At 48.0% G+C, this 26578-nt stretch overlaps 1 protein-coding gene across 7 annotated transcripts in view; it reads left to right on the top strand.

Moving 5' to 3' along the window:
* Positions 1-26578, top strand: part of LOC128335960 (rap1 GTPase-activating protein 2-like) — a 130944-nt gene that overhangs the window by 86229 nt on the left and 18137 nt on the right. For all 7 annotated transcript variants that reach the window (XM_053274938.1, XM_053274941.1, XM_053274942.1 and 4 more), the window contains 14 exons: positions 10120-10155; positions 10486-10530; positions 11399-11431; positions 12830-13039; positions 13220-13323; positions 14020-14098; positions 15158-15211; positions 17696-17779; positions 20327-20427; positions 21741-21870; positions 22800-22955; positions 25145-25216; positions 25574-25660; positions 26135-26269. In XM_053274938.1, the coding sequence (XP_053130913.1) occupies positions 10120-10155; positions 10486-10530; positions 11399-11431; positions 12830-13039; positions 13220-13323; positions 14020-14098; positions 15158-15211; positions 17696-17779; positions 20327-20427; positions 21741-21870; positions 22800-22955; positions 25145-25216; positions 25574-25660; positions 26135-26269 (1326 nt within the window). The remainder of the gene's footprint in view (positions 1-10119; positions 10156-10485; positions 10531-11398; positions 11432-12829; positions 13040-13219; positions 13324-14019; positions 14099-15157; positions 15212-17695; positions 17780-20326; positions 20428-21740; positions 21871-22799; positions 22956-25144; positions 25217-25573; positions 25661-26134; positions 26270-26578) is intronic.

Below are 26578 nucleotides of genomic sequence, written 5' to 3'. Positions count from 1 at the left end.
CTTTACGTTTAGTCGTAGTCCCATTCTTTCACTGTACTCCTTGACTTTCATTACTAGATTTTGCAGATCATCCACATTCCCAGCTACCAGAGTGGTGTCATCAGCATAGCGCCGGTCATTGATGTTTCTTCCTCCATTGCATACTGTGCGGGAGAAGGCAATGATATACCACTCCTGTATTTTACCAAGAAAACCACATGGATATTCAATTTATAAGTTTATTCAATTTAGACCCAGAGGGCATATTTTGATTTCCATGCTCAAGATGTACCGTTTCTGTCTAGCACTGCCGGGAATTCTTGTCAGCTCTCTCATAGGGCATTGGAGGGGCAAGAGAATGCCTTGGGCGGCCTAGAGAAGTGTTCCATTGGTGGAATGAAAGAAAGGGCAAGGCTAACCAAACTTGCTGATCCAGGTTAGAACCAGATGCCAGAAACCCAGTTTGCTTAACCAGATGCCGGAAGACAAATATATCTGAGGCGCCAAGTTTATTCCTGCCTGCACAGGACAGCCATTGACGGAGGTTGCCGCCTGGGGCTGAACTCAAGCGAAAATGTTGATCTGGATGGTTCCTCTCCCTTAGAGAAGTTGGTTTTGTTTGTTTTTTAAACTGGGAAAAAGCAACTGGACACAATCAAGGTTTGTGCAATGGCAATCAGAAAAAGGCACTCTCAAGGAGTTGGAGAGCACATTCACACAATCAAAAACCTGGGTAGAAGTGATGATGTGGAAGCAAGGTAGGAGGAAGAGCTACCCAGCTACTCCCACAATGACTTCAACCCAGGTTTTCCTCCTACTTTGCTTCCACACATCTGAAAACTGGGAGTGCCCACAGCTCCCAAACTAGGTAGAATACAGTTCTCGATTGCATGGATGACCTCAGAGTCTCTTCCATATGTGGGAAGGCTAAAGTATTGGAAGCATTTAGTTGAAGGGGGTAAAGAACTAGAAGTAGCTCCAACTGTGCATTAAGAATGTGAAGCAGAGAGGATTCTTTTAATGATGGAACTTGGGGTTGTCCGGTGATTGGGGGCAGACAAAACGAGGCATCGAGGTCGTTCACACCACATGAGCTGCTTGGTTAAGAGGGAGTTTACCCAAGCAGACTGTATTGTCTGAGCCACTGAGAGGCCTCCAGCTGACCCAGGTAGTGTCTACCTTGTAGAGGATCTCACTTTTTAGTGAGATAGGAGGGGAAGGAAGTCCATTTTACCTCACTTTCTGGTTGCCTGCAGCATGTGGTGCATTGTGGGATTCAGGAGGACTTCCTCCTCCTGATCCCACTTCAGGCATCTGCCGCTGCACCAGTCATGTGGGACCACAAGCAGTGAAGCCCCAAAGAGGCTTCCAGGTTGGTAGGATCTGGTCTTCCCCCCCAGTTCCTTCCCATTTGGTCGTGTGAAAGACCTTTGTGATCTTTATGCTTATAATGATGGGATGATGGCCACCAGAACAGGTGCCACTAGAGATGAGACAGATTCTTGGAGCATGGGTCCCTCGTGATGGAGCCTCCTTGTGATGGAGCCTCCAAAACCTCCGGGTTTCTGGGGGTGGAGGTGGGGAGGGGGGTCTAAGGGAGTCAGGGCCATTGAAATCAACAAGACAAGTCAGTTATGACTACCTTCAGTCATTTCATGGCTTAGTCATGGCCCGTCTCTCTCTCTCTGTGTGTGTGTGTCCTTGCGGCTTTGGGATTATTGTCCCCGCCCCTCAAAAAAGCAACCCACACCTCAAAATAGAGGCACTGCAGGACCTCTCCACACATTTATTGGTGCCCGAGTGAATGCCTGAATAGAACCAGAACATCTCTGTTGTTGCCTGCAGTGGTTTCCGTCAGTGCTGTATCTAGGGTGCATTTTTGTTGCTATCATTTGTTTCCAGAGACACAAAAGCAAGAAAACAAACAATAACATTTGGTCCCTGTTCAAATGATATTGTGTCACGCACATGCGTGTGAGAGAGAGAGAAAGAAAGCATAGCAGCCCCCCGCCCCTTGGCGGTCTCCAAAGCGTTTGATCTTGCTGCAACCCAATTACATACTTTTCGAGACCGTCCCCGATGAATAGTACGAATCGAGCGCAGATGAGGTATGAGTGTCTGTGCATACAGTTATATTGCCCACTTTAAAATAAACACAAAACAAACTAATCCCAGCATACTGTTGCCGGGTGGTGGGTTTTCTTTCTCTCTCTTTTTCTCTGTGGCTTTAATGACGTTTTTGATGGAAAACTGAACTTTTAATGATCTTCCATAAAGGGAAGCTGATGCATCTCGCCGCCTCTGAACGGCTGTTTTTTTGCTTTTTATTATTCCCCATACATTTCAAGACGATGTTGTGTGTGCTGGAGGAAACTATTTTAATAACTGCTTACTTATTTAAATCTGCCCTGGTCTGAAGACTCAAAGCACAATTTTAAAAACAGGCAGGAAGCTAAAATCTCCTGCATTGGGCATTCAGCGGCATCCATCTCCACTTTACCCCTGTTCTCTAGGGTCAGAGTTGGCAGAAGGAAGATTGGTGTGTGGGGGTCTTCATTGGGGCCAGGGAGGGTTTCTGACTCCCAAATGCTCTACCCATTAGGCATCGCGTCTCAGAGGTGCCCTGTTGCTGGATTCTAAGTGTGTGTTTCTGAGCCTCTGTTTTGGACTCTGTTCTGGATTATGAGAATTTTGGGGTTTCTTCCACGCAGGAAATATTTGAGGGAAGCTCAGCGCCAATGAGAATGGATCAGCGGGTGTCGCATCCCCGGGCCTTTAGGAGGTTAATTTCAAAGTTAGTTATGCTTTATAAATATTCCTGACGATTTCGATTCGACTTCGTACTCACTGCCAGCTTAACCGTCACTCCAAGCCTCGGTATTTAGCACACCAGGATCAGTTTGCGTAGCTTAACGTCAGCATAGGGAGGGGGGTTGGAAATTCACTCGGCCTGGTGTTTGAAACAAGTTAATCGAATAAAGTATATTATATTATAATCGGATCCTCCAAGGAGCCGCTCCAGACTCCTTGGAGGAAGAGCAGGCTATAAATGGGAAACAAACAAACAAACAAATGATGAGAGAGAGAGAGAACTTGTCTCTACCCTCCAGCTCAACCCCGTTCTTTCTATCTATCTATCTATCTATCTATCTATCTATCTATCCATCTATCAGCCCCTTTCCTTGTGGAGAAAACGTCCCTCCCCGCCTCTCTGCCCCTCTTCTTCAAAGAAGGGAGCTTCTCCTCCGCCTTCTTCCGACACTCTGGGCTTAGTCAGCTGTTTGTTTTGCCCGAAGCACTTAGGAAAATATCAAGGCCCTCTGAGCTGGCGCTGTGCTTTTTTGTTCTGGTTTTTCAGAAGCCTGGTGCAGGAAAGAGGCTTTTGAGGCCTCGGTGCCTTCTTACTAGCTGGCTTTTTTGGCCTCTTTGGGTGTGACCACTGGGCCTTCTTGCTAGGTGCTGGGATTACCACGAGACGGATGCGTGCATCTGGGACAGCGGACGCATGCATGTGAGGGGGCGGGGCATGAGATCATGTGCATGCTAAGAACTCGATTCTGGGAGCCTGGTTTAATGCAAAAGCAACATGCAGGGAGGTGAAAACTAGGTTATCTTTTTCAACAACCTGTCACCACGGACTAGCCATGACGAGGGCTTCTCCCAGGCATCCTCCCAAGAGCCCTGCAGCTCACCGAATCTGCCACGTTGAATTTGCTGATCTATGTGTCGGAAGTACCATTGTTCTCAGCATCGCAAAGTGCTTGGCTCCGTGAGCTGGCAAAATGCAGCTGCGTCCTATCGAAAGGGAGACCGGGGTTTTTCTCTCTACCCGATGAGGCTGCCAGGGCGTCCACTAAGCTGTGGGTGCAGCTGCCTGCTGGGCCAAGTCAGACCCTTGGCCCAGAGAACTCAGTATTGCCTACACTGACTGGCAGCAGCTCTCCCTTTGCATGGTCTGGTGGTAGTGAGCAGGGATGGAGCCACCATTGAGCGACAGGGTTCAAAGAACCTAGGCCACCGCCCCTCAGGGGCCACGCCTCGCACCCCCGACACACACCCCGTGTCTGATGTCGGACATGGGGAACGTAGCTTAGCTCCTGAACAGGGCCATGCAGCCGCAATCCCTGGCAGCATCTCCTGGGAAGGTGGGAAAGACCCCATCCCTGAATTTTGTAGAGTCAATGCCAATCAGTGTAGACAACCAGTGGTCTGACTCCGTTCCTATGAGTCAGACCTGGATGGGTCTTTCCCAACCCTACCTGGAGGTGCTGCCAGGGATTGAACCCGGGACCTTCTCCATGCAAAGCAGGTGCGACAGCCTTGCCCCCATTGGTACTGCTCCCTAACATTGCCAGGTATGTTTTTACCCCTCAGATCCTACAAAATTATGTCCTCCCCTATTGCTTTTGCCCAGCCTTGTTCCTTTTATTAAATTGTAACTGTATAAAGCGCGCACACACACACACACATGCCTGCTCTCCCTCCCTCCCACTCTCTCTGCTCTTCCAGATGTGACATACACTTAGCATAATGTTAGCATGAATGTTACATCACAGGTGGCTGTGGAGGAGGACAGGTCTATCAGAGGTCTTCATGGAGGACAGATCTATCCGTGGCTACTTGTCTGGTGGCTATATGCCACCTTCAGCCTCAGAGGCAAGATGCCTCTCAATAGGGAAGCAACAGCAGGAGAGAGGGCATGCCTCCATCTCTTGCCTGTGGGCTTCCCAGAGGCATCTGGTGGGCCACCATGTGAACCAGGATGCTGGACTAGATGGGCCGCCTTGGGCCTGATCCAGCAGGGCTGGTCTTATGTCCTTATGGTTTTGATCCCATTCCAAACTTGGTGGTGGAGGGGAAAGCGAGGAGGAGAACCCTTGCTGTGCTCTGCTCTGTGATACGGAAGCCTATTTCCTGCACAACCGGTTTTGGGTGTTTGGGCACACCCACGACCTGTGCAACAGCCAGTCTCTGATGCCTCCTTTAGAGAAACATTAACAAGGAGGGGTTTGGGGGCAGAGGATGGGCTGGGTGGAGGGTCGGACAGGCACCTGGCTGCAGAAGACCTCCTCCCCAAGACGGCCCCAAGCTTGCCTTGACTGGTGGAAAGAGCACCGCTTGGGAAAGATGATGGATCTCCTGAGCAGCTTTCTGGTGAGTGCTTTGCTGGGAGTGATGCAATCCGGAAAATGTCCTTTGTGTACTCCACTGAGGTCCTGGCTACACATCCCATTTGCCATCGGTTGGACCTGAAGTTTCTCTCCAGAAAAATTCGAAAGAGAAGTTCAGGCAGCTGGGAAAGAATTAGGGGGGTTCCATCTAAGCAATTTCTCAGATGCTTCTTCTACATTCTGTAAGAGGAAACTGGAGGTAATGGAACATAGGAAGCTGACTTCTACCAAGTCGGACCATTGGTCCATCTAGCTCAGTGTTGGCTACCCAGACTGGCAGCGGCTTCGCCAAGGTTGCAGGCAGGAGTCTCTCTCAGCCCTCTCTTGGAGATGCTGCCACGGAGGGAACTTGGAACATTCTGCCTGCACGCAGCCAGGTGCTCTTCCCATCCCCTAAGGGGAGAGTGGGTCAAGCCCGCTCTCCCCACAAAACCCCTTACTGCTCTCCACACTGCTCATGTGGAGAGCCTATCTTGGAGATGCTGCCAGGGAGGGAACTGGGAACCTAGATTCTCTTCCCAGAGCGGCCCCATTATCCCCTGAGGGGAATCTCTTCCAGTGCTCACACTTCTAGTCTCCCATTCATATGCAGCCAGGGTGGACCCTGCTTAGCTAAGGGGACAAGTCATGCTTGCGACCACCAGACCAGTTCTCACCCTGGGTGGCCAAATTGGCTCCGCGATGGAGTTGGTTGGGGCAGTGGGGATCGGGGGTTCCTGGCCCCCACAAGTCCCAGAATAAAGGGCATTCTTTGGACCCACCCACCCCTGAGGCTTGTTGTCGCCTCCTGGTCGAGGGTCTTCTTGTGAGTCGCCGCAGCTGTGGCGACACCTGATCAGAGACACGGTGTTAGCAGAACGCTCGCTTTGCTAACCTCGGGGGGGGGGGCAGAATTCAGCGGGCTTGCCACCTCCTGGGCCGCACAGCTCCTGGCAGTTCACACGTGTGGTGGAAACCCTTATCCTGGTTTGCAGTGCGCGCATGAGAAGAGCCTCAGTATATGGTAGCGGCCTCGGTTCCTATGAGGAAGAGCAGGGAGGGAGCCTTGAAAAGCCTGCCTTCCCGCAGACAATGATTGTTGCTGGCCTGGATGCAGAAATCGTGCACCCAGATATGCGGGCGTTCAAGCAAATGGGTCTAACCCCGGTTAAGAGGGTGGCTGGTTTGGCAGGTTTGCCTCTGAGGTGCCACGAGGATCGGAGGCTTGGTCCCTGGCTTGGCTTCGTTAGCCCACTCTGGCCTGTGCATAAGAACAACCTCGTGACGTTTCGGTTTGCAGACGTGAGCCAGGATGGAAATGGGGGTCTCTGGATCCTTGGCAGCTGTGGGGGGAACGTGCCATTTAAGAGCATTGCCGAAACATCCAGGAAGCGGGCTGCTTTTCCAGGGAAGCTGGAAGGAGAAGGCCATGCCTCCTGCAAAGTTTGGATCTGATAAATTCGGTATTTATAGTACGTTGTTGGCACTAATAACCACAAGACCGGCTGGGCCTGTTTGAAGTGAATAGCCGAGATTGGCTGGCACGTGGGCATTGCTTCACGCAGGACACCTAGAGACAGTCGCTTGTGCAATACCGCTTTTGGGCGGCTCATGTTTTGCCGTTCTCTGCGTTTCCACAAGCTGTGAGATGCTGAAACCATCCCCAGCTGTTGCAAACTGATAAGTCTTACAGCCGTACCTTTGTCTCGGCTGAAACTTCAGAAGTAGAATCTTCAAGTGTTCGTTTCGGATCCCTGCACAAACATGTTGTTTTTGATCGGGCAGTTGTTTAAAAATACCCTTTTTAAAGCGAATGCATTTTTCCAGTGCAGTGCACTATAAACGATGGAGGAAGCAGACAAAGAGACATTGCAGTAGCACCCTTTTCTATAATCTACGTAAAAAGCTATTGAAATGTGGGCACGAAGTGTGAGTTTTCTTTGCCTGTCTTCTCTTGCCTTGCCAGGTCTCAAACTGCACCTCTGGGAAACCTGGGTAGCTATTCCGCTTCCACACAACCGAAAATTGGGAGCACACAAAGCTCCCAAACCTGTGTAGAACACAGGTTTTGATTGTGTGAATGACCTCTAGAAGTGTGAGCACTGGAAGATCTTCCCCTCAGGGAATGGAGCCGCTCTAGGAAGGGCATTGAGGTTCCAAGTTCCCTCCCTGGCAGCAGCATCTCCAAGAGAGGGCTGAGAGAGAGACTCCTGCCTGCAACCTCGGAGAAGCCGCTGCCAGTCTGAGTTGACATTACTTAGCTAGGTGGACCGATGGTCTGACTCAGTATATGGCAGCTTCCACAGCTCACAAACCCAGGCAGAACACAGTTCTTGATTGTGTGAATGACCTCCCTGTTTGTGCAGTGGGAATGCCCCTGTATTTGACATGGGCTCTGGACGCAGCTGGGCAGCTTGTCTATGTTTTTAAGGAGAAGGTCAGCTTCCTGAGAAGAGAAGCTCCAATCAAATTACCCTGCTATTACTAGACAAAGGATATGAAATTGACAATGACTGGAAAATTCAAAGCGTGATACAATAATCTTGTTTAGTTGGGCAGGCTTGCTGGAACCTTGCTACTCATTAGCCTAATGGCCCGCGTCTGTCTTTGCTCTGGCCTGTGGCTTCTATTTTCTGGTGAGATGCTTTGTTTCGGTCTACATTATTGGGTGTGGTTTTCTCAACTGCCGCAATCTCTGCCTTTATGGTCTTCCCCGTCCTCGGCCAGTTCAAATTTCCAGCAGTAGGCTTACCTCCTAACATTTCACGGAGTGAAATGGGGACACACGTTCCATTCTAACACTGAAGTCTCTCTGTTCTATCTTCTGTAGGCTGTATTTATTCATTTTAAAATATCTGTATTTGCCACACCTTTCCCTATTAAAAGAAGCACCAGGTGACTTCCAATAGATGCAAATGCAAACAAGAAAAATATAATGTGGAAATAAAATTAAAAAACCAACAGCCCACACTCAAAATCAATATAAAAGCAACAATCTGAAAGGACAAGTTTAATGGCAAAGTGAAGGAGAAGATTAACCACACCCAATAACATTAAAGGTTTTGATTTAGAAAAAAAGATGACATGACAGAGGTCTACAAAATTATCCCATGAAACTGATTGACAGGAAGTTTAGAACACAGGAACATAGGAAGCTGCCATATACTGAGTCAGACCATAGGTCCATCTAGCTTGGGATTGTCTACACAGACTGGCAGCAGCTTCTCCAAGGTTGCAGGCAGGAATCTCTCACAGCCCTATCTTGGAGATGCTGTCAGGGAAGGAAATTGGAACCTAGACGCTCTTCCCAGAGCAGCCTCATCCCCTCAGGGGAATATCTTCCAGTGCTTACACATGGAGTCTCCCTTTCATATGTAACCAGGGTGGATCCTACTTAGCAAATGGGACAAGTCATGCTTGCTACCACAAGACCAGCTCTCCTCTCCTTTTGAAAAAGGAAGTAATTTTCCACACAGTGCATAAGTAACCTATGGAATTCTCTGGTAGCAAGTATGACGTGTCTCCTTGGCTAAGCAGGGTCCACCCTGGTTGCATATGAATGGGAGACTAGGAGTGTAAGATATTCCCTCAGTGGATGGGGCTGCTCTAGGAAGAGCAGAAGGCTCCAAGTTCCCTCCCTGGCAGCATCTCCAAGATAGGGCTGAGAGAGACTCCAGCTTGTAACCTTGGAGAAGCCGCTGCCAGCCTGTGAAGACAATACTGAGCTAGATAGTCCAATGGTCTGACTCAGTATATGGCAGCTTCCTAGGTTCCTCAGCCACGGGATGTGGTGATGGCCACCAGCTTGAATGGCTTTAAAAGGGGCTTCGACAACTTCCTGGAGGGCCAGGTTATTAGTCTGGTGGCTATAGACCACCTCAGAGGTAAGATGCTTCTAAATACCAGTTGCAGGTGAGCAACAGCAGGAGAGCGGAGGGCATGTCCTGATCTCTTGCCTGTGGGCTTCTCAGAGGCATCTGGTGGGCCACTGTGGGAAACAGGATGCTGGACTAGAGAGATTTCCTTGGGCCTGATCCAGCAGAGCTGTTCTTAAGCAGAAGAACAAAAAGTGAGGCAGTGTCGTCCTCCTCCTTTACCTTCTTTGTGGCACCCTGCCTCTCCACTGCTGCCTCTTTGGCCTAGGGCACACCTCCCTTACTGCTGGACTGGTTATGAAAAGGGGGAGGGCGTAGAAGAGGATTTGTGGAAACAGCAGTCGAGTATATTGGAGATGCTTTCAAGGCGCTCAGTACCTTTTAGACTGTTTCAGTGAGAAATGTTGGCGATGGAAATGATTGGAAAGGAACTGAACGTAGTGGTAGCATTCTAGTTGTTTCTTCCACGGTGCCCCACTTGTCACTGCAGTGCTCCGTGGCATGCCGACACAAGGCTACGTGGGGCACGGTCTAAAAAAGAACACGGAGAACAGCAGCTGCTAGCTCCAATCTGTTCCTGCCGCTGACAGTCTTCCAGGAATGGCAGTCTTCCACTCCTGCGGTGGAAACCGCACAGCTGTTCTCCCTTAGCCCGGTTTCTACAGCGCATGGGAATAGCCTCAGTGAGTTTCATAGCTGAATCAGGATTTGAACTCGGGTCTCCCTGATCTAAGCAACACTCTAACCACTACACCACACTGGCTCTGAATCATCTCGTGGTGACATCCCACGTCATCAGCTCAAAGGGCTCGTACGTACGTCATCAGGTGATGATCGCCCCAATCCAAATCAGCACTCTGTGCTGACAAGGTTTCAAATGACACTCCCTTCAGAAAGCTGGAAGCAAATAGAGATGTCTGCATTCATATTGGTGATTGGTGTTCATGTTGGTGAACTTACCTTTGCTGTATTTGCTTCTGTGCCAAATTAAAATCCTATTTAATACGGGGGAGGGGGATCCATTAAAATGTTATTTTTAATGGAATATGTTGGTGTCAAAAGCTGTCTGTATTTGGGATAGCACATTAACAATACTTTCTTTTTTCTCTCCCCAGTCTGCAGAGTTCTTTGAAATGCTGGAAAAAATGCAGGTATGTGATAGTGAGACAGCAGCCTCCTTGTAATTTCCTCCCTCCTTGGACTATGAGGATATATTCGGTGGGTGCCTGAGAAAGAGAGAGGAGGGAAGTGCTATGGAGGGAGCTGTTCTTCCCCCACTAAGGCTCCATGCCATGGAAATAATAATCACCTCTTGATTTCTGCGGAGCAAATTATTATGAGCACAGGAGCAGGCCAGATTGCCTTTTTCTGGTCAGCTGGCAAGCCTGTCCCAGGGCTGAATCTCTAAGACTGTACGTTCAGATCCTCTGAAATGTGTTCTATAATAATTGGCCTAACTACTTTTTTTCCCCCCCAACTAGGGGCCAAAATTAGAAGAACAAAGGAGTGGAAGCCAGAAAAATAAGGTGCGTTCCAGCACAAGATCTTAGCTGACTGCTGATGTAGATCAGACTTTCCCCTTTGCTATTCTCTCTGTTGATAACGTTGATAATGGAAAAGGTTATTCTGCAGCTCCCGGGCCTAATACAGGCCGGCAGTAGCATCCCAAATGCTTCAGTGTCACGGAAAGGCGACCCATTATGGAGAGCGAGTCCCTCTCTCTCACTCTCCTATTAATCAACAATGCCACACCTAATTTGTATCATCACCCATCATGTACACACACACACACCCCACCATATGGCAGTTCCCAAACTTTCAACTAGGGACCAAAATGAGAAGAACAAAGGACTGGACGCCAGAAAAATAAGGGTGTTTTCTGCCCTCATGAGCGGAAGTGTGGCACTTTTCTGACCTCCCTTAACTCTGCCCCATATGAGCTGAAGTGTCCAAAGAGGGGGCATTGGTGCTCTCTTTGGTAAGCTTCTTGCTTTACTAGCCAGAGTAATAGGGCTGGCGGAGACGGGAAGGGTTGCAGCTATTGTTGAAACCGAGGCTCCGGTTAAAAATGCAGGGAGTGCCCTTAATCCGGTTTTCTCTCTTGCTTCCTCTCTTCTGGGCGGAACTTTTCCAAAAGATCTGCCTCTCCAAATGTGTCGCTGCGGAGCTTATCCTGATAAACCAGAGAGATACGGGGTGCATCATGCTTGCATTCTCAGCTGCTAGAATGCAAAAAATAAAAACAAATCATTCAGCTGGCAGTTTATTATGGCCAGTCGTCTTTTAATCTGCAAAGTACTCTAAAACCACAGTGGTGTGTATCCTCGCAACAAAGAAAGAGATGCGAAATGTCGCTTGTGGTTGAATGAATGGTATTGTTTTCTTCCTTTGCAGGAGGATTACATCCCCTATCCCAGCATCGATGAGGTAGGTGCTTGAGAGAGGGAGAGATCTGGCATCATATCTGAAGCCTGTTGATTGAGGGCCCTCTATGCAGTAGGGAGTTTGGCCATGCATCGTGGTGCCATTGCTCTGACTGCAGTTCTCTGCAATACTTCCCCCCCCCCCATATTTTTCACAGTATTGTTAGAAGAGTGGGCTGCCATTTGACTGCCATCCTCATGCATGGATGGATGACGTCCCATGTGCACCCGATCCCTGCCATCCTTCCAGCTGTTTAGTTGAAGGGATGAAAGAGCTGGGCACGCCGAGAGGTCATCCTGGGCATTCCTTCTCTTCTCCTCCTTGATGGCCTTGCATTTCTCCTGGACTCCTCCTGGACTGGGCAAAGGGGCATCTTTTAAAAGAGTGGCTGTCTTCTAGTGGGGGGGGGCAACAATCCCTATTCAGCCCTCCCAGTCGCTGTTACTGGTTGTGTTTCCTTTTAGATGGTGAGTCCCTTTGGGATAGGGAACCATCCCCAGGCCTTCTTGGGCACACAGGTTGGGGTTAGCCTGGGCCAAGTAGAGTCCCCCTTCTCCATAGCTTGTCAATCAAATAGATATTGCTCCACCTATTTATGGTACTTCGAACTGAGAAGCTAAGAATAGCTTCTCTTGCAGAATGGGAGAACTAAAGCAAGGGCATTCCTAGAAGCAGAAATGGATTCTGCTTCTCTAATCTCCAGTCCATTGAAGACCTCACTTGTTTTGTATGCAGATGTGAGATGTATCTTCATGCCAACTATATCCACCCATATATATCCACTTCAAAGATCAGACAAGCTGCTGCTGTTCTAAACGCGTCACATTCCAGCCAGCAAAATGCATTGCCCAAACACTGATAGCATATTCCCAGGCTGAAGGAAATGTGATGGGCTATTCTCAGGGATTTGGGTGTCCTTCTGGCATCAAGGTCGTGATTAAAGCATTGTAATGTTTTTTGTTGTTATATGGCTGATTTTGTAGATTTCTGTTGCTATATTACAATCAGTGACTGGCTGGCTGTTTTTGCCAGAGAGCAACTGATCCAACACAACCTCTCTCCTGGGGTCGCTGTGTTTTGTTTTTGACTGTGCACTCCTTTAAGACCACACACCTGTTGCTATGCAAACTGCTTTGAGAACTTTTGTTTGGTTGAAAAGTGGTAGATGGAGGAGGAGGAGGAAGAGGAGGAGGAGGAGATGATGATGATGATGATTGGTTCTAGGGAACACCCACCCACCCCACCCCAAGGTCTGGAATTTGGACTGTCCACAGCCCTGCCCTGCTCCAGGGGTACACAAATCCTGACCCTTGGCCAGTTTATCTTTTTTTTCCCCCAGGACCAAAAAGCATCCATGTTGCCCTAGAGATTCAAACCTACTGCCCATTCCATTTCTTTCAGTTTTTGGAGAAAGGCAGCCCCTACCCCACAATCATCCTGCCTCAGTTTGGGGGCTACTGGATTGAAGACCCTGAGAACCTTGGCACGCCTACCTCCTCAGACAGCAGCATCTGTGAAGAAGAAGAGGAACATCTGAGCCCCAGCCCCTATGGTTACAAACTGGAATGCAAAGGTGAAGCCAGGGCATACAGGAAGCACTTTTTAGGAAAGGTTAGTGGGGATTTGGTTCAGAGACCTTTGGGTGGTGGGAAAGGAAAGCAAAAATGTCAAATATTAATTTTAAAAGACATGGGGAGGAGCTCTGAATGTGAACTTGCACCACTCAAATCAGGGCGCTTTCCAGATCACACCCTGCAACGGGGTCATGACGAATCTCCCTTCTATTTTTAGGATCACCTAAACTTCTACTGCACAGCCAGCAGCTTGGGAAACCTGATCCTTTCCATTAAATGTGAGGAAGCCGATGGAATTGAATACCTAAGGATTATTCTCAGGTAGAGTGAGCAAAAGAAAGCGAGACTGCATCCCAAAAAAGAGGAAGCTGTTGCTATTTCATGAATGAGGGAGTCATTTCCACCAAATTCTGGCTCTTCCCACTGGGGCAGATTGCCAGTCACAGAATCCTAGAATGTTAGCACGGGGAGGGACCTTGAAGGTCATCTAGGCAACCTCAGTGTGGGGAACTCTGAGGCAGGCTACTGCTGGGGGGTCCAATTCTAGAGCAGGCAGAAACCGTGTGTGTGTGTGTGTGTAAATTTGCTTCAGGGATCCATCAGTCATAGAATATGCTGGAAGGAAGAGAATGATAGCTAAAGCTTAGTAAAGGGATCATTTTGCTCTAGATTTTGAGTTTAGTCTTTCAAGATTACTTTGGTCCTCTTGAGCGTTAGTTGCTTGATCTTTAGCCAAGTCCAAGGAAACCAGACCTCAAAATCTCAGTCTCATGAGGATATTGGAAAATGTCAATCATGTTTAGCACTCTTCCTCCAACAAACCATACATTTATAATGCAGATCTCCTTGAAACAGTTAGCGAAGTAATCATCTCCAAACATCTGGCAAAGCTTCCCTTTGTAAATTCAACAGAAACAATCCCCTTTCCCCCCATTCTCATTTAAATTCAGAGACCTTTCTGTGCCATTGTTGCTTATTTACCCTTCCCCCCTTATTTCTCCTTTATGCCTTCCAAAGGTCCAAAGTGAAAACGTTGCATGAAAGAATTCCCTTAGCAGGACTCAGCAAGCTGCCTAGCATCCCGCAGATCGCAAAGGTGAGCACATAACGAGCACTCCTTTGATTTCTCTATTGGAGTTGCTATATTTATATGCTGCCTCTCTGCCAAATAACTTGTGTTTGTTAAGCCGTCACTTTGAAATCTAAGAGGCATGGCAGAAAAAGGATAGAAAGAAGGAAGAGGGAAGACATCATCTGTAAGTACGGACCAATTGGCCCAGGAAAATGAGATCAGAGTGACAGCATAAAAAGATCTGTGCAGAGGCGGTCCCTCCATAAGGCGAGGTGAGACAGTCACCTCTGGCAGCATCCTGTGCTCGATCGTGATCATGATCAAGAGATCGTGAGGCCATTCACACAATGAAAAACTGTGTTCTGCCCAGGTTTGGGGAGTTGTGTGTACTCCCAATTTTCAGTTGTGTGGAAGCAAGGTTGGAGGAAAACTACCTTGTTTTTCCACACATCTACCCAGGTTTCCCTCTTACCTTGCTTCCACACAAACAGAGAGAGCCAGCGTGGTGTAGTGGTTAGAATGCTGGACTAGGACCGGGGAGACCCGAGTTCAAATCCCCATTCAGCCATGAGACTTGCTGGGTGTCTCTGGGCCAGTCACTTCTCTCTCAGCCTAGCCTACTTCACAGGGTTGTTGTGAGGAGAAACTCCAGTATGTAGTATACTGCTCTGGGCTCCTGGGAGGAAGAGCGGAATATAAACATAAACAAACAAACAGAAAATTGGGAGCACGCACAGCTCCCAAACTCAGGTAGAACACAGTTTTTGATGGTGTGAAGTACCTCTGTGACACACTGGGAACACCCCAAAATAGCTGGTGAGCTTGAAAATAGCTTTAAATAGCTGATGAGCTTGAAGTAAAAACATGCACCTCACTCCGAAAATAGTTCAAATTCTGCCCCGTTTTTGAGCCAGCCTTATTAATTTATAAACTGCTTGGTCTGAGGTGAAAAACAGGGTAGAGTTTTCACGGGGAAGAATCCCTCTCTGGTTGCTTTCAGCTTTCTGAAGGGGATGCCATTTGTCTGAAACCTGGCCGGTACTCTGTGTTTACTATACACTGTTCTTTTCTGTTTCTGGACAGGCTTTCTGTGATGACGTGACTGGGCTGAAATTTAGTCCGGTGCTCTACCCCAAGGTGAGAGAAGGAGAGAGAGTGCTTACCAAACTGCCTGATTTAAAGGCATGCCAAAAGAGTGAATTATGGTCTTTGTGGGTAAAATTTTCCCCACAAATCTATATATAGAATTCTCATAAACGTACCCGTCGCTAATCCCGTGTGTGGCAGCTCTCGTGAGAGTTTGCGAGTGAGCTGTTGGGAAAGGCGAATGGCCGGCTGGCTGAGAGTGGTGCCGGGGAGGCAGACGCAGGAACGTGGTGGGGGCGGAAAGTGGCAGAGGGAGTGGGGAAGCGGTGTGAGGGGAAGGGGTGGCCGAGAACAGGGGAAGAGCTGAGGGGGAGGGCTGAGAACGAGTGGGGGGGGGGCTGAGGGAACCTGGGGTCTCCAGATCCCAGAGCAGCCCCATACCCTAAGGGGAATATCTGACATGTGGATTCCCTTAGGAATGGATGGGATTTCAGCACATTTCATGGCCATTTGGAAGGCAGCCTTCTCCTAAGTCAGACTATTGGTCCATCTAGCCTAGCAGCTTCTCCAAGGTGGCAGGCAGGAGTCTCTCTCAGCCCTATCTGGAGAGATCTTAGAGCCTTCTGCATGCAAGCAGGCAGGTGCTCTTCCCAGAGCGGCCCCATCCCCGAAGGGGAATCTCTTCCAGTGCTCCCACATGGAGTCTCCCATTCCAGTGCAAACCCTGCTTATCAAAAGGGGACAATTCCTGCTGGCTACCCCGAGACCAGCTCTCTTCCACTGTCCTGAAGATTGCCTCCACGTGGGTCTTTCTGTACTTCTGCACCGTGCAAGGGAGTAGAGGTAACTCAGAAGGTCTGCCCGATTTCACCCTACTTGCAGGTGTTGGAAATGGGAAGGGGACACAGGTGGTGGGACAAAAAGGAGCAAAGGGGCAGGGGGGTCACCATTTTGATTTCCTTTCCTGCAAGTCCCCTGATTTTCCTGGGGAAGATGGGAAAACATAGCCGCTGCCAAAGGAAACGTGTTGCAGTGGTGGGGGGAAATGTCAGCTGGGGGCAATTTGGGAGACGCCTTCACCCCTGTCTGTTTGTTTACTCACTTTTGCTATTTTAGAAGGCTACGGGGAATGGTGGAGTTCCAATTGGTTGAGGGCAGTCACGGCGAGGGCCCGCCGGTGTAATTTCAGGAGCCCCCTGATGATCTTTTCAGCTGTGGAAATAGATCGCGGTTTGGCGGAGGATGGTGGCGCTGCAGGAGCAAAGGCCTTTAGAAAAGGTGCTAAGACGGGCAGCAAGAGAGAGAGAGGAAGAACTTTCAAGGAGAGCAAGGATGGGTACCAAATAAACTGATTGCAGGCGGGCAGCCCAAGGACTCTTTGGTGAGAAGCCGGTCTTGAGGACTCTCCTTCGGTGAGAAGCCGGCCCGTGAATTGTCCCCTTTGCTAAGCAGGGCTTGCCCTGGTTTGCGTTTGGATGGGTGGCATCTGGTGAGCACTGTCTGCTGTAAGATCTTCCCCTCAGGGGGTGAGGCTGCAGCTCAGTGGTGAGAGCATCTGCTTGGCATGCCAGAGGCCCCAGGTTCACTCCCTGGCAGCATCTCCAGGTAGGGCTGGGAAAGACCCCTGCCTGCAACCTTGGAGAAGCCGCTGCCAGTCAGTGTAGACAATACTGAGTTAGATGGACAAGGACCTGATCCGGCAGAAGGTGGCTTCCTCTGCTCCTAAATAAAACAAAGAATAGCAGTCAGAGGATTCCTTGGGGAGAAATACACCTGAAATCCTTTCTACGCTTTCAGTCTCTTTGTGGGTGTGTGAAAGTTGGGTGTTTTTTATGGGGACAAGCAAACTTTTGAGATGCCACAGATTGGACTTCCCTCTTTGGACAGATTTTGTCTCCATTGCCAGCTGGGTAGGAGCCAAAGAGGAGAACGTCCCAGACTAGAAACCCCGCCCCCCCCCCAAATGTCAATCTTTGACCCTGGAGGGAGAGTCTGATATCTGCAACCAACTGGGTGGCTATGGGGATGTGATGGACAGAGGGGTGGGCGATGCTCCTAGAGGTCTTGTGGGGAAGGGCTGGAGTGAGGAGAACTGGTCTGGTGGCAGCAAGCATGACTTGTTCTCTTAGCTAAGCAGGGTCCGCCCTGGTTGCCTATGAATGGGAGACTGGAGGTGTGAGCACTGGAAGAGATTCCCCTCAGCAGGGGATGAAGCCGCTCCGGAAAGAGCATCTACAGGTTCCAAGTTCCCTCCCTGGCAGCATCTCCAAGAGAGGGCTGAGAGAGATTCCTGCCTGCAACCTTGGAGAAGCCGCTGCCAGTCTGTGAAGACAATACTGAGCTAGATAGACCAATGGCCTTCCTCAATATATGGCAGCTTCCTGTGTTCCTGTGACAGCTCGGAGAAGGAGAAGAGTCCTGGGCAAAGTTTGAGGTTGGGAACTCTCCAGGTCTGAAGGCCTCTCCTCAAAGCGAGGTGAGCCAAGATGCTGTGCAGGGTTGCAAACGAATCTCCTTTGCCTTCTGCTGCTGCAGGCATCTCAGATGGTCGTATCCTACGATGAGCATGAGGTCAACAACACATTCAAGTTTGGTGTGATTTTACAGAAGTCTAAGCAGGTGAGCAACACAAGCTTATTGTATCCAATAGGGGTGAGGCTGCTTGCATTTACGGAGTGTGTTTCAGAATGCTTCTTGGGAAAGTAGTGGGGAGTCGACTGGGCGAGGGGGCAGTCAGAGCTGTGAAGAGCTGACATGGCCTTTGTTCGAATTAAGCCAGCATAGCATAGTGGTTAGAGTGTTGGACTAGGGCGGGAAAGACCCGGGTTCGAATCCCCATTCAACCATGAAACTCACTGGGTGATCTCTCAGCCTAACCTACCTCACAGAGTTGCTGCGATGATAAACATAACCATGTACACTGCTCTGAGCGCCTCAGGAGAAAAGCAGGATATAAATGTTTAAAAAATAATAATTACTGCCTCAAAGCTACAGAAGGGGAACTGTGGAGGGGGAACTGGGCCCAGAACATCCCCGCTCCATGCCAGTTTTAGATTGTGAGCCCTTTGGGGACAGGGATCCATCTTATTTATGTATTATTTCTCTGTGTACACCACCCTGAGCCATTTTTGGAAGGGCGGTATAGAAATCGAATGAATGAATGAATATATCTGTGGCTAAAAGAGTTCACAACTGAAAACATGGAATCAGAGGGCTTAAAGTTTGTTTGTTTGTTTGTTTGTTTGTTTGTTTGTTTGTTTGTTTGATACATTTCTATACCACCCAAAACGGAAGTTCTCTGGGCGGTTTACAAAACAATAAAAACAGCCAATAAAAGATTAAAACATTTCATTTTAAGTTAGGTTCTGCTTTCCCCGTGCTGTGACCCCATTTGAAACACACCCACCCCACCCCCTGGCACGTACAGAAGAACACGACGCTCCGTTTCATTCGGCATTTTGCCTCTCTGGCTCCGAATTCAGCCTTTGGAACAAAATGCGACACATATCTCCACGCGATGTGCCAGGAAACACTGCAGGCCTTCTCAAGATGAAAAGGCAAAGACAAACCATGCTGAAGGCAAATGCTTTGGATTCCTCCCCCCTCCTCACTGGTACACAGGAGCCGCCACAAAGGGCATTTTCATGATGGACTCTGATAATCTGGAAAGGACTAGACAGCAAATGAAGGGAAATCATTAGGCCGCCTAGCAGGATCTCAGCTGCCGCGTGATGAGCTCTGCCTGCGTCTGCATCTGACGCGCGAAACACAACTCTCTTGTGGGAAGCTGTTGTGGGTAAACCAGCAAAAGCATTGCCTGCCTCTTTGTTATTCACGGCCTCCCAAGTCAACGGCTTAATTGCCACCTGAACATACTGTGCTGTTAAATATGAAATGGGATCATGTTGCTTTGAGGCAGTCTGAAGCATTTCCAGACAGCAGGCTTTACCGAGAAGAGATCAAGGAATGGATTTGCTAGAAACACAACAACAATCACCCTGTGAAGTAAGTTAGGCTGCGAGATAAGTGACTGACCCAATCGCCCAGGGAGTTTCATGGCTGAGTGGGGATTTGAACCCGGGTCTCACCAGTTCTAGTCCAACACTGAGAGGCTTTTCTGCAAGTTCAAATTTGCCCCCCAAAAAACCGACACAAAAAGTTGATTTTGTTTACCCTAGACAGAAATCAGGCTAAGCTCTACACGATTTATAAAACTCGAATTGTGTGTGACGTGCTCCTCGAGAGCTTGCAGGGACTTCAGGGTAAATCTGGCCGAGATGTGAATGCACACCCTCCATTCCGGAAGAGAAGTGAGCTAAAAGTCCCATCTGGACTGAAATGCTCCTGGAGATGGATTAATGGGTTTAGCGACCAACTGTACGTACAATTCCACCAGCACAAATCATATGTATAATTGGTGTTAGGCACCTCACACGCACCTCGTGTCAGATTGGCTCAGAAGAAAAAGCTAAAAAAATCCTTGCATCTCTTTTCTCCTGTATGTGCACGTTGAAAGCACTGCAAAAAATACCTTGATTGAGATATCTGAATGAGAGTATGAAATTATAAGGAAACCGATCCAGGTTAGACGTTGGGAGGAACTTCCTGACTATAAGAGGGGTTTGACATTGAAACAGTCTGCCTAGAGTGGTTCTCCTTCCATAGAGGTTTTCAAGCAGAGGCCAGGTCGTCATCTGTCTGGGATGCTGTCACACGCTCCTCGGCTGAGCAGGGAAGACCTCCACGGTCCCATGAGGATATCAAGATTCTTTTTGTGAGGTGTGCTCCCTGTTCATCAGCAAAGAATCTGCATATATCAGCACCAAGATGGCCTTTTTTGCCACTTTTGCCCGAGCACTTAGCTAACTGGTGGTGATGTTTCCTTCCCAGTACCACCACAGAAAAGATGATGTTTTGAAGGAAATCAATCCCGCAGCAAACTGCCGATGCCAAACAAAGTGGGCAAAATTCAGAAATAAAAAGGAAGCTTGGAGTCATCAATTCCATTTTGGCAAATGAGAGCGGGTCATTCAGGTTTCCAAGTTCTAAGGAGATTCGTGTAAAGGGCAGATTTATACTTCAGAATCAGACTCCCAAATGTGGCCCTTTTAAAGTATAAAGAAGCAAAAAGAGTTTTTCGCCCCGTTGACTTGTTTGCCTTTGCAGACTCAGGAAGAAGAATTGTTTAGCAACAACGAAGAGAGTCCTGCATTCCAGAACTTCTTGGATTTGTTGGGAAATACTGTAACACTCCAGGATTTCAAGGGGTAGGTATAAGAAACTGCTGCATGTACAGAGTGCTTTCCAAATTACCCACTACAGCAGTGTCCGCCAAGTGTCCTTCCATACTGCCTGTGTTCGACATTGCAGTGCCTGCACTGTCAACATGGTGCCATTCACATTTCCAATGCCTTATTTTGGTTTTATTGCCGTGTGACAGTCCTATAATGTCGCATGTGCATTGCAAAAAAATAGCTGTATCTTCCCGTTGTAGGGGTGTCGTGCAAGCTAGAAAAGACTGCTCCCCCTGCTGGTTGCTTTGCGCAACAAACAGCTTCAATCTTTTGTTTACATTTTGAATGCAGTCTCCCTCACTTTACTGAACTTCTTCCTAAGGAACCTCTTCAGTCCCCAAAACATTTCCCTCCTCCCAAAAACTCTCTCTCGGCTACCCCCTCCAGGCAAGGGAGCAGCTGAGTGACTGAGAGAAGCAGATTGGCGAGAAACTGCTCCTCAAGATTCATCACTGTCTGCACCCCTGTTGTTATTCATAGAGGTCATCCACACAATCAAAAACTGTGTTCTACCTCGGTTTGGGAGCTGTGTGTGCTCTCAGTTTTTGTTTGTGTGGAAGCAAGGTTAGGGGGAAAACTGGGTAGAAGTGATTGTGTGGAAGCAAGGGAGGAGGAAAAGCTATCCAGGTTCTCCTCCTACCTATCTTCCACACCATCACTTCTACCCAGGTTTTCCTCCTACCGTGGTAGGAACCTTCCACACAACCGAAAATTGGGAGCACACAGAGCTACCAAACCCGAGTAGAACACAGTTTTTGATTGTGTGAGTGACCTCATAGTAGCATATTAACATTGACTACTTGGACAGTTGTGTGTTTATCTGAATGCCGGCTGATTTAGAGTCAGTGTGGTGTAGTGGTTAGAGTGGTGGACTAGGACCGGGGAGACCCGAGTTCAAATCTCCCCACTCAGCCATGAGACTTGCTGGGTGACTCTGGGCCAGTTACTTCTCTCTCAGCCTAACCTACTTCACAGGGTTGTTGTGAGGATAAACTTAAGTATGTGGTACACCGCTCTGGGCTCCTTGGAGGAAGAACAGGATATAAAATGTTAAATACATAAATAAATATTTAGAGCCCTTCCAATTTTTTGTTGATCAAAATTTGCCAGCTCCAAATGAAAACTCTGGGAGAGCCAGTCCTAGATGTCTTGAGTCTCATCTATAATCGAATTCATCATCATCATCATCATCATCATCATCATCATCATCATCATCATCATATTTTGGGGGCCTCAATACCCCAGATGACATCCAACCATTTTTGTTCTTTCTTTGTGTGGTGTAGCTTCCGAGGCGGTCTGGATGTCAGTCACGGCCAGACAGGCACGGCGTCTGTGTACACGGTGTTCAGGGACAGAGAGATTATGTTTCACGTCTCCACGAAACTTCCTTTCACCGAGGGAGACACACAGCAGGTAACCGCGAGCCGACCTTGATTTCTTGGTATGGCATCAAACAAGGCCGAGCAGAACAGACTATGGCAGAACAGATTATGGTTTTGCATTTGTTAAATGGGCATCAGGTGTTGATGGTGGAAGAGAAGGCCAGAATGGCTTCCATTGGAGAATCTCCATGGAATTATCTCCTAGGGAGTTCACATCCAGCCACGCTTCCATCAATATGTGTGTGTCTTGCTTCCCAAGTTCTCGTGTGAATTTCGCCCCCAGTTTTGAAATTTGAAATGACCCGGTTGTGTTTCCAAAGTGGAACCTATTCATCAGGCCTTTCTATGGCTCTGTTGTTGTTTTCACGTTGAAATCTTGGCGCACCCTCAGCTCATCACAGCATACGATTCCTTCCACTTATTTGCATCTTCCTCCCCCCGCCCCCCCCCAACAGCAGGTTACTGATGTATACTTGTGGGGAAGGAAACAGAGTCTCCATTCTGTTTGGGTTTAAAACTCCATGTCCTCAAATCAGGCTTTTTCCTGTGTGTCACCTCTGGCCATTTAGAGACATTGCCATCCCAAGATATAGGAATTAAGATCCATGGATGTTAAATGTGAGAGTTACCATTTGTTCTTTCTGTTCCTGTAACCCAGAAGAACAGCCAAAGCCAGGCCTCTAAATCCACAAACAACCTAATCCTATTGGCAAAAGATTCCCTATCTGCAAAGAGACAACCAGAGCCTTGACAAAGAGATAACCAGTCAGATTTCTATTCTGATGTTTACCTTTAAGTAATACAGGGAAACAGATTAAACCAGTCAGTCAAAATTTGGTCAGACTGGAATTTTCCTAGCCAGAGACTATGGAAGACTATGAAGTCTGTGGAGCTATTAAGGTGTTTTCAACATCCACATGTCAGAATGACGTTTCCTGTTTCCTCCTCGTGTCTTTTCAGCTTCAGAGAAAGAGACACATTGGCAACGACATTGTGGCAATTATATTTCAAGAAGAAAATACGCCTTTTGTTCCAGATATGATCGCCTCCAATTTCCTACATGCTTACATTGTCGTCCAGGTGGAAAACCCTGAAACGGACAATGCATCCTATAAAGTAAGAGAGATGGGGCGTTGGTGGGAGGGGGAGCTTGTGTGCACATCTGCTTTCACTCTGACAAACAGCAGCTTGGGGACCTGCAGAAGATGGAACTGTTTGGCCAGAGATAAAGAGTTCCTGCTAAGCTTTTCGAAAATGGTTATTTGTTCTCCAAGAGGCAGCTGGTGTCCTCTGTGCGGTTGTCACGGCAAAGAGAGCCTATCTGTGAGTTGGCAGCAAATTTCATTAGGTGCCCAACCTTATAGCTGTCCTTGAAGCAAAAGTGGAGCCAGCCTAACCAAGGACTGCACAGCTGATGGGCCTCCCACACCCTTGTGACTGCAACTTCGCCCATAATTTATATTTGCTGTGAACGTTGCGGGGAGGGGTGGCGGCGGCTCAGAGTGGAGCCCCAAAAGCATCAAATCCAAGAATAAAGCCCTGTACAGTGGTTGAGGTCCTTCACACAATCAAAATTGACCCAGGTTTGGGAGGTGTGTGTGTGTGTGTGTCCCAAATTTTGGATGTGTGGAAACAAGGTAGGAAGGAAACCTGGGTAGAAGTGATTGTGTGGAAGCAAGGGCAGAGGAAAACCTGGGTAGCTTTTCCTCCTCCTTTGCTTCCACACCATCGCTCCTACCCAGGTTTTCCTCTGACCTTGCTTCCACACAACCCAAAATTGGAAGCACACACAGCTTCCAAACACAGATAGAACACAGTCTTTGATTGTGTGAATGACCTTGTTGTCTCCCTGCATTCATTGTATGTAGGGAATGTTCATCCACACCCCAGGGCTTTCAAATGTTTGATGCTTGCCTATCAAATCAAAATCAAATCTTTATTATTACGGCCACTTGAGCTGGGGCTGATGGGAGTTGTAGTTCAGCAACATCTGGAGGCCCCCAGGTGAGGAACCATTGCTTTAAACAATATTGAACACAAGCAAAAGAGAGAGAGAGAGAGAATCCACAGCACATAACAGCATATTATCGTGCTGTTAAAAGAGCTCTAATTCCTAATTTATGTAAATCTTAAATATTATCATATTTACAAGTTCTGCAAGTTACTACACAAAAGCTTTAGGTTAAATACCCGAGTATTGATCAGAAAGGAGGGGGGTAATATAAATCATTAGGTCTGGTTGGATATAGTATATGTTCACATCTTGGAGATGCTGCCAGGGAGTGAACTTGGAACTTCGATGCTCTTCCCAGAGTGGCCCCATTATCCCCAGAGAGGAATATCTTACAGGGCTCACACTTCTAGTGTCCCATTCAAATGCAACCAGGGCAGACCCTGCTTAGCTAAGGGGACAATCTGTGCTTGCTACCACCAGACTAGCTCTCCTCGTAATAAAGCTATTCATTCATTCAAACCACCCAGAGATTTTATGTAGGACAGTAGATAGACAGATAGATACATAGATAGATCACATAGACATCCTCTTGGAGTTAAAAGTATTTTTATTAAGACCTGTTGTTAGGCACTTCAAAGATTCATGGCAAAGGCCGATAGTCCCTGTTTAGAAAGTTAAACTCCATCATTAAGAAAAATTACGTATGTTTTTTGACGTCTCTAATACAGCACCAGTGAAGGTGGAAGGAGCCGAGAGCTTGATGAGGCTAGGGGCGTTCTTTCTCCTGTGCTCTGTGCAGATGCCTCCTTGGCTGCAGTTCTTTTTCATCATTGCTGGAGAGATTTGGGGCTCTGAGCAATTCACTGCCTCGTGCCTGAGGTCTTTCTACCACTTTCTCCTTTATGACCCTCGAGCATCCCGGTCCATCTGCAGTTGCCAGCAGCTACTCAGGGATGGGCCTTCTCTATCGCTGCCCCCGAGGCTCTGGAATGCGCTCCCTGCTGAAATAAGAGCCTCCCCATCCTTTTAAAAGGGCTGTTAAGATGCATTTCTAAAAGATCCAGGCTTTTAAATAGACTTCATTGTTTTTGAAATGTTTTAATGTTTTGGTTTTGGTTTTAATCTGTGTTGTTTAAGTACAAACTGCCCCGAGAAGATGTGAGTTTGGGGTGGTATATAGACAGGCAAAACAAATAAATTATGGTGGCATCCCAAAAGCAGAGTCTAAAAACAACAGCTCTCCCATGCTGATTTGTCTCCAGCGTCTGATCATCAAAGGTTTACTAGGCAGTATATAGACATATATGCATTTATGATCCACAGGGTATAAGTATCCTTCTGTTTCTTACAGGTAGCTGTCACTGCAAGAGAAGATGTGCCGTCGTTTGGTCCTTCGCTCCCAAATCCACCCATATTTCAGAAAGTAAGATATGTGGAGGACTGAACAGTTTGGCTGATTTGGGGGGGGGGTTCTCATCTAGACTTGGAAAGCATATTCATCACTGCATTTGTTAGAATGGATAAAATAATTCTCCAGTATATTCTCTTCCATTCTTTTGATTGAAGAATTGCACCAGAGGAGAAATTGCTCTGGTGCCAAGAATTGTGATGCCCAAGAATCTTCATTTCCATTGGTGTTTTTAACAGACAGTTTGTAGCCCTCCAGACCAAGTAGTTCTGGAGGTGCTTTGGAAACGTCTGGGCCAAATCTCAGGCACCAGAGACAATGGTCCCCAGCCAAAGATCCATTTCGTTCATTTCTAACCCTTCTCTTTTGCAGAACTCGGACTTCCGGGAGTTTCTCCTCACCAAACTGATCAATGCAGAAAATGCCTGCTGCAAATCAGACAAGTTTGCAAAGCTGGAGGTAAGGTGGTTTTTTCCCCTGGGGCAGATCAGAGGGAGAAAGTCTCACCTGAAGTACTTTTCCCCCCCATTAATTTTTTTAAAACCCATTTGTTTAGATTTTTTGTGAAAAACCAGGCCTACCTTTAACCATTTGTGTAGGGGTGTGCAAGCTGGAAGTTAGCGGTCGGAGGACTCCAATTAGTCACCGTCACAGCAGCCACCACTTCTGGCAGGGCTTCATTTAAAAGGTTTTTTAAAAAAACCATTTCCCCCCACCACTGCTTTAAAGTTCTAAAAGCTTTTTAGGCTAGGAGATCCCCTGTACTAGCCAAATTCGCCTTTACAAGTATAGCCCCTTCCAGCCGGCCCGCAAGCCAGTCCCTCTCGGACACCCAAGGCAGCTGAGGCAATCGTGACTCACAGATGGCGCAAAGATGGCCCTGCCTGCCTGTGTGCGGATATTCCAGTTGGTTGCCTTTTATACTGATTCCAGGACCGGACTCGAGCGGCCCTCTTGGATAACCTCCACGATGAACTTCATGCCCACACACAACTGATGCTGGGCCTGGGCTCTGAAGAAGACAAGCTGGAGAATGGAGGTCACGGAGGATTCTTGGAATCGTTTAAGGTAAAGGGGAAACTTTGTTGATTCTCACGGCTCAGACCCCCAAAGAACCAAAGGATCCTATAAGAACCATAACTGAAAGGATCACATTGTCTTCTTTGAGAACTTTGGATCAAATTTGTGGGACTTGGGGGGCAAAAGAGAATCTTACCTCTTTGGCATTTGGGGAGTTGGGGGAGAAAGTTGTTAGTGGCAACTTCCTGGCTGTTGCTGCCCACTCCCCGAATCCCCTGGAATGATGCATCATTGGCGGGGGGAGTTAAAGCCTGAGTTGGAGCCAATTTTGCCCCCCTCCTAGAAAACCCTCCTCGC

Source organism: Hemicordylus capensis, chromosome 12 (assembly GCF_027244095.1).
Source record: "Hemicordylus capensis ecotype Gifberg chromosome 12, rHemCap1.1.pri, whole genome shotgun sequence".
Classification (NCBI taxonomy): domain Eukaryota; kingdom Metazoa; phylum Chordata; class Lepidosauria; order Squamata; family Cordylidae; genus Hemicordylus; species Hemicordylus capensis.
The sequence above is the reverse complement of the archived record's forward strand: the minus strand, read 5'-3'. Positions and strand labels throughout refer to the sequence as shown.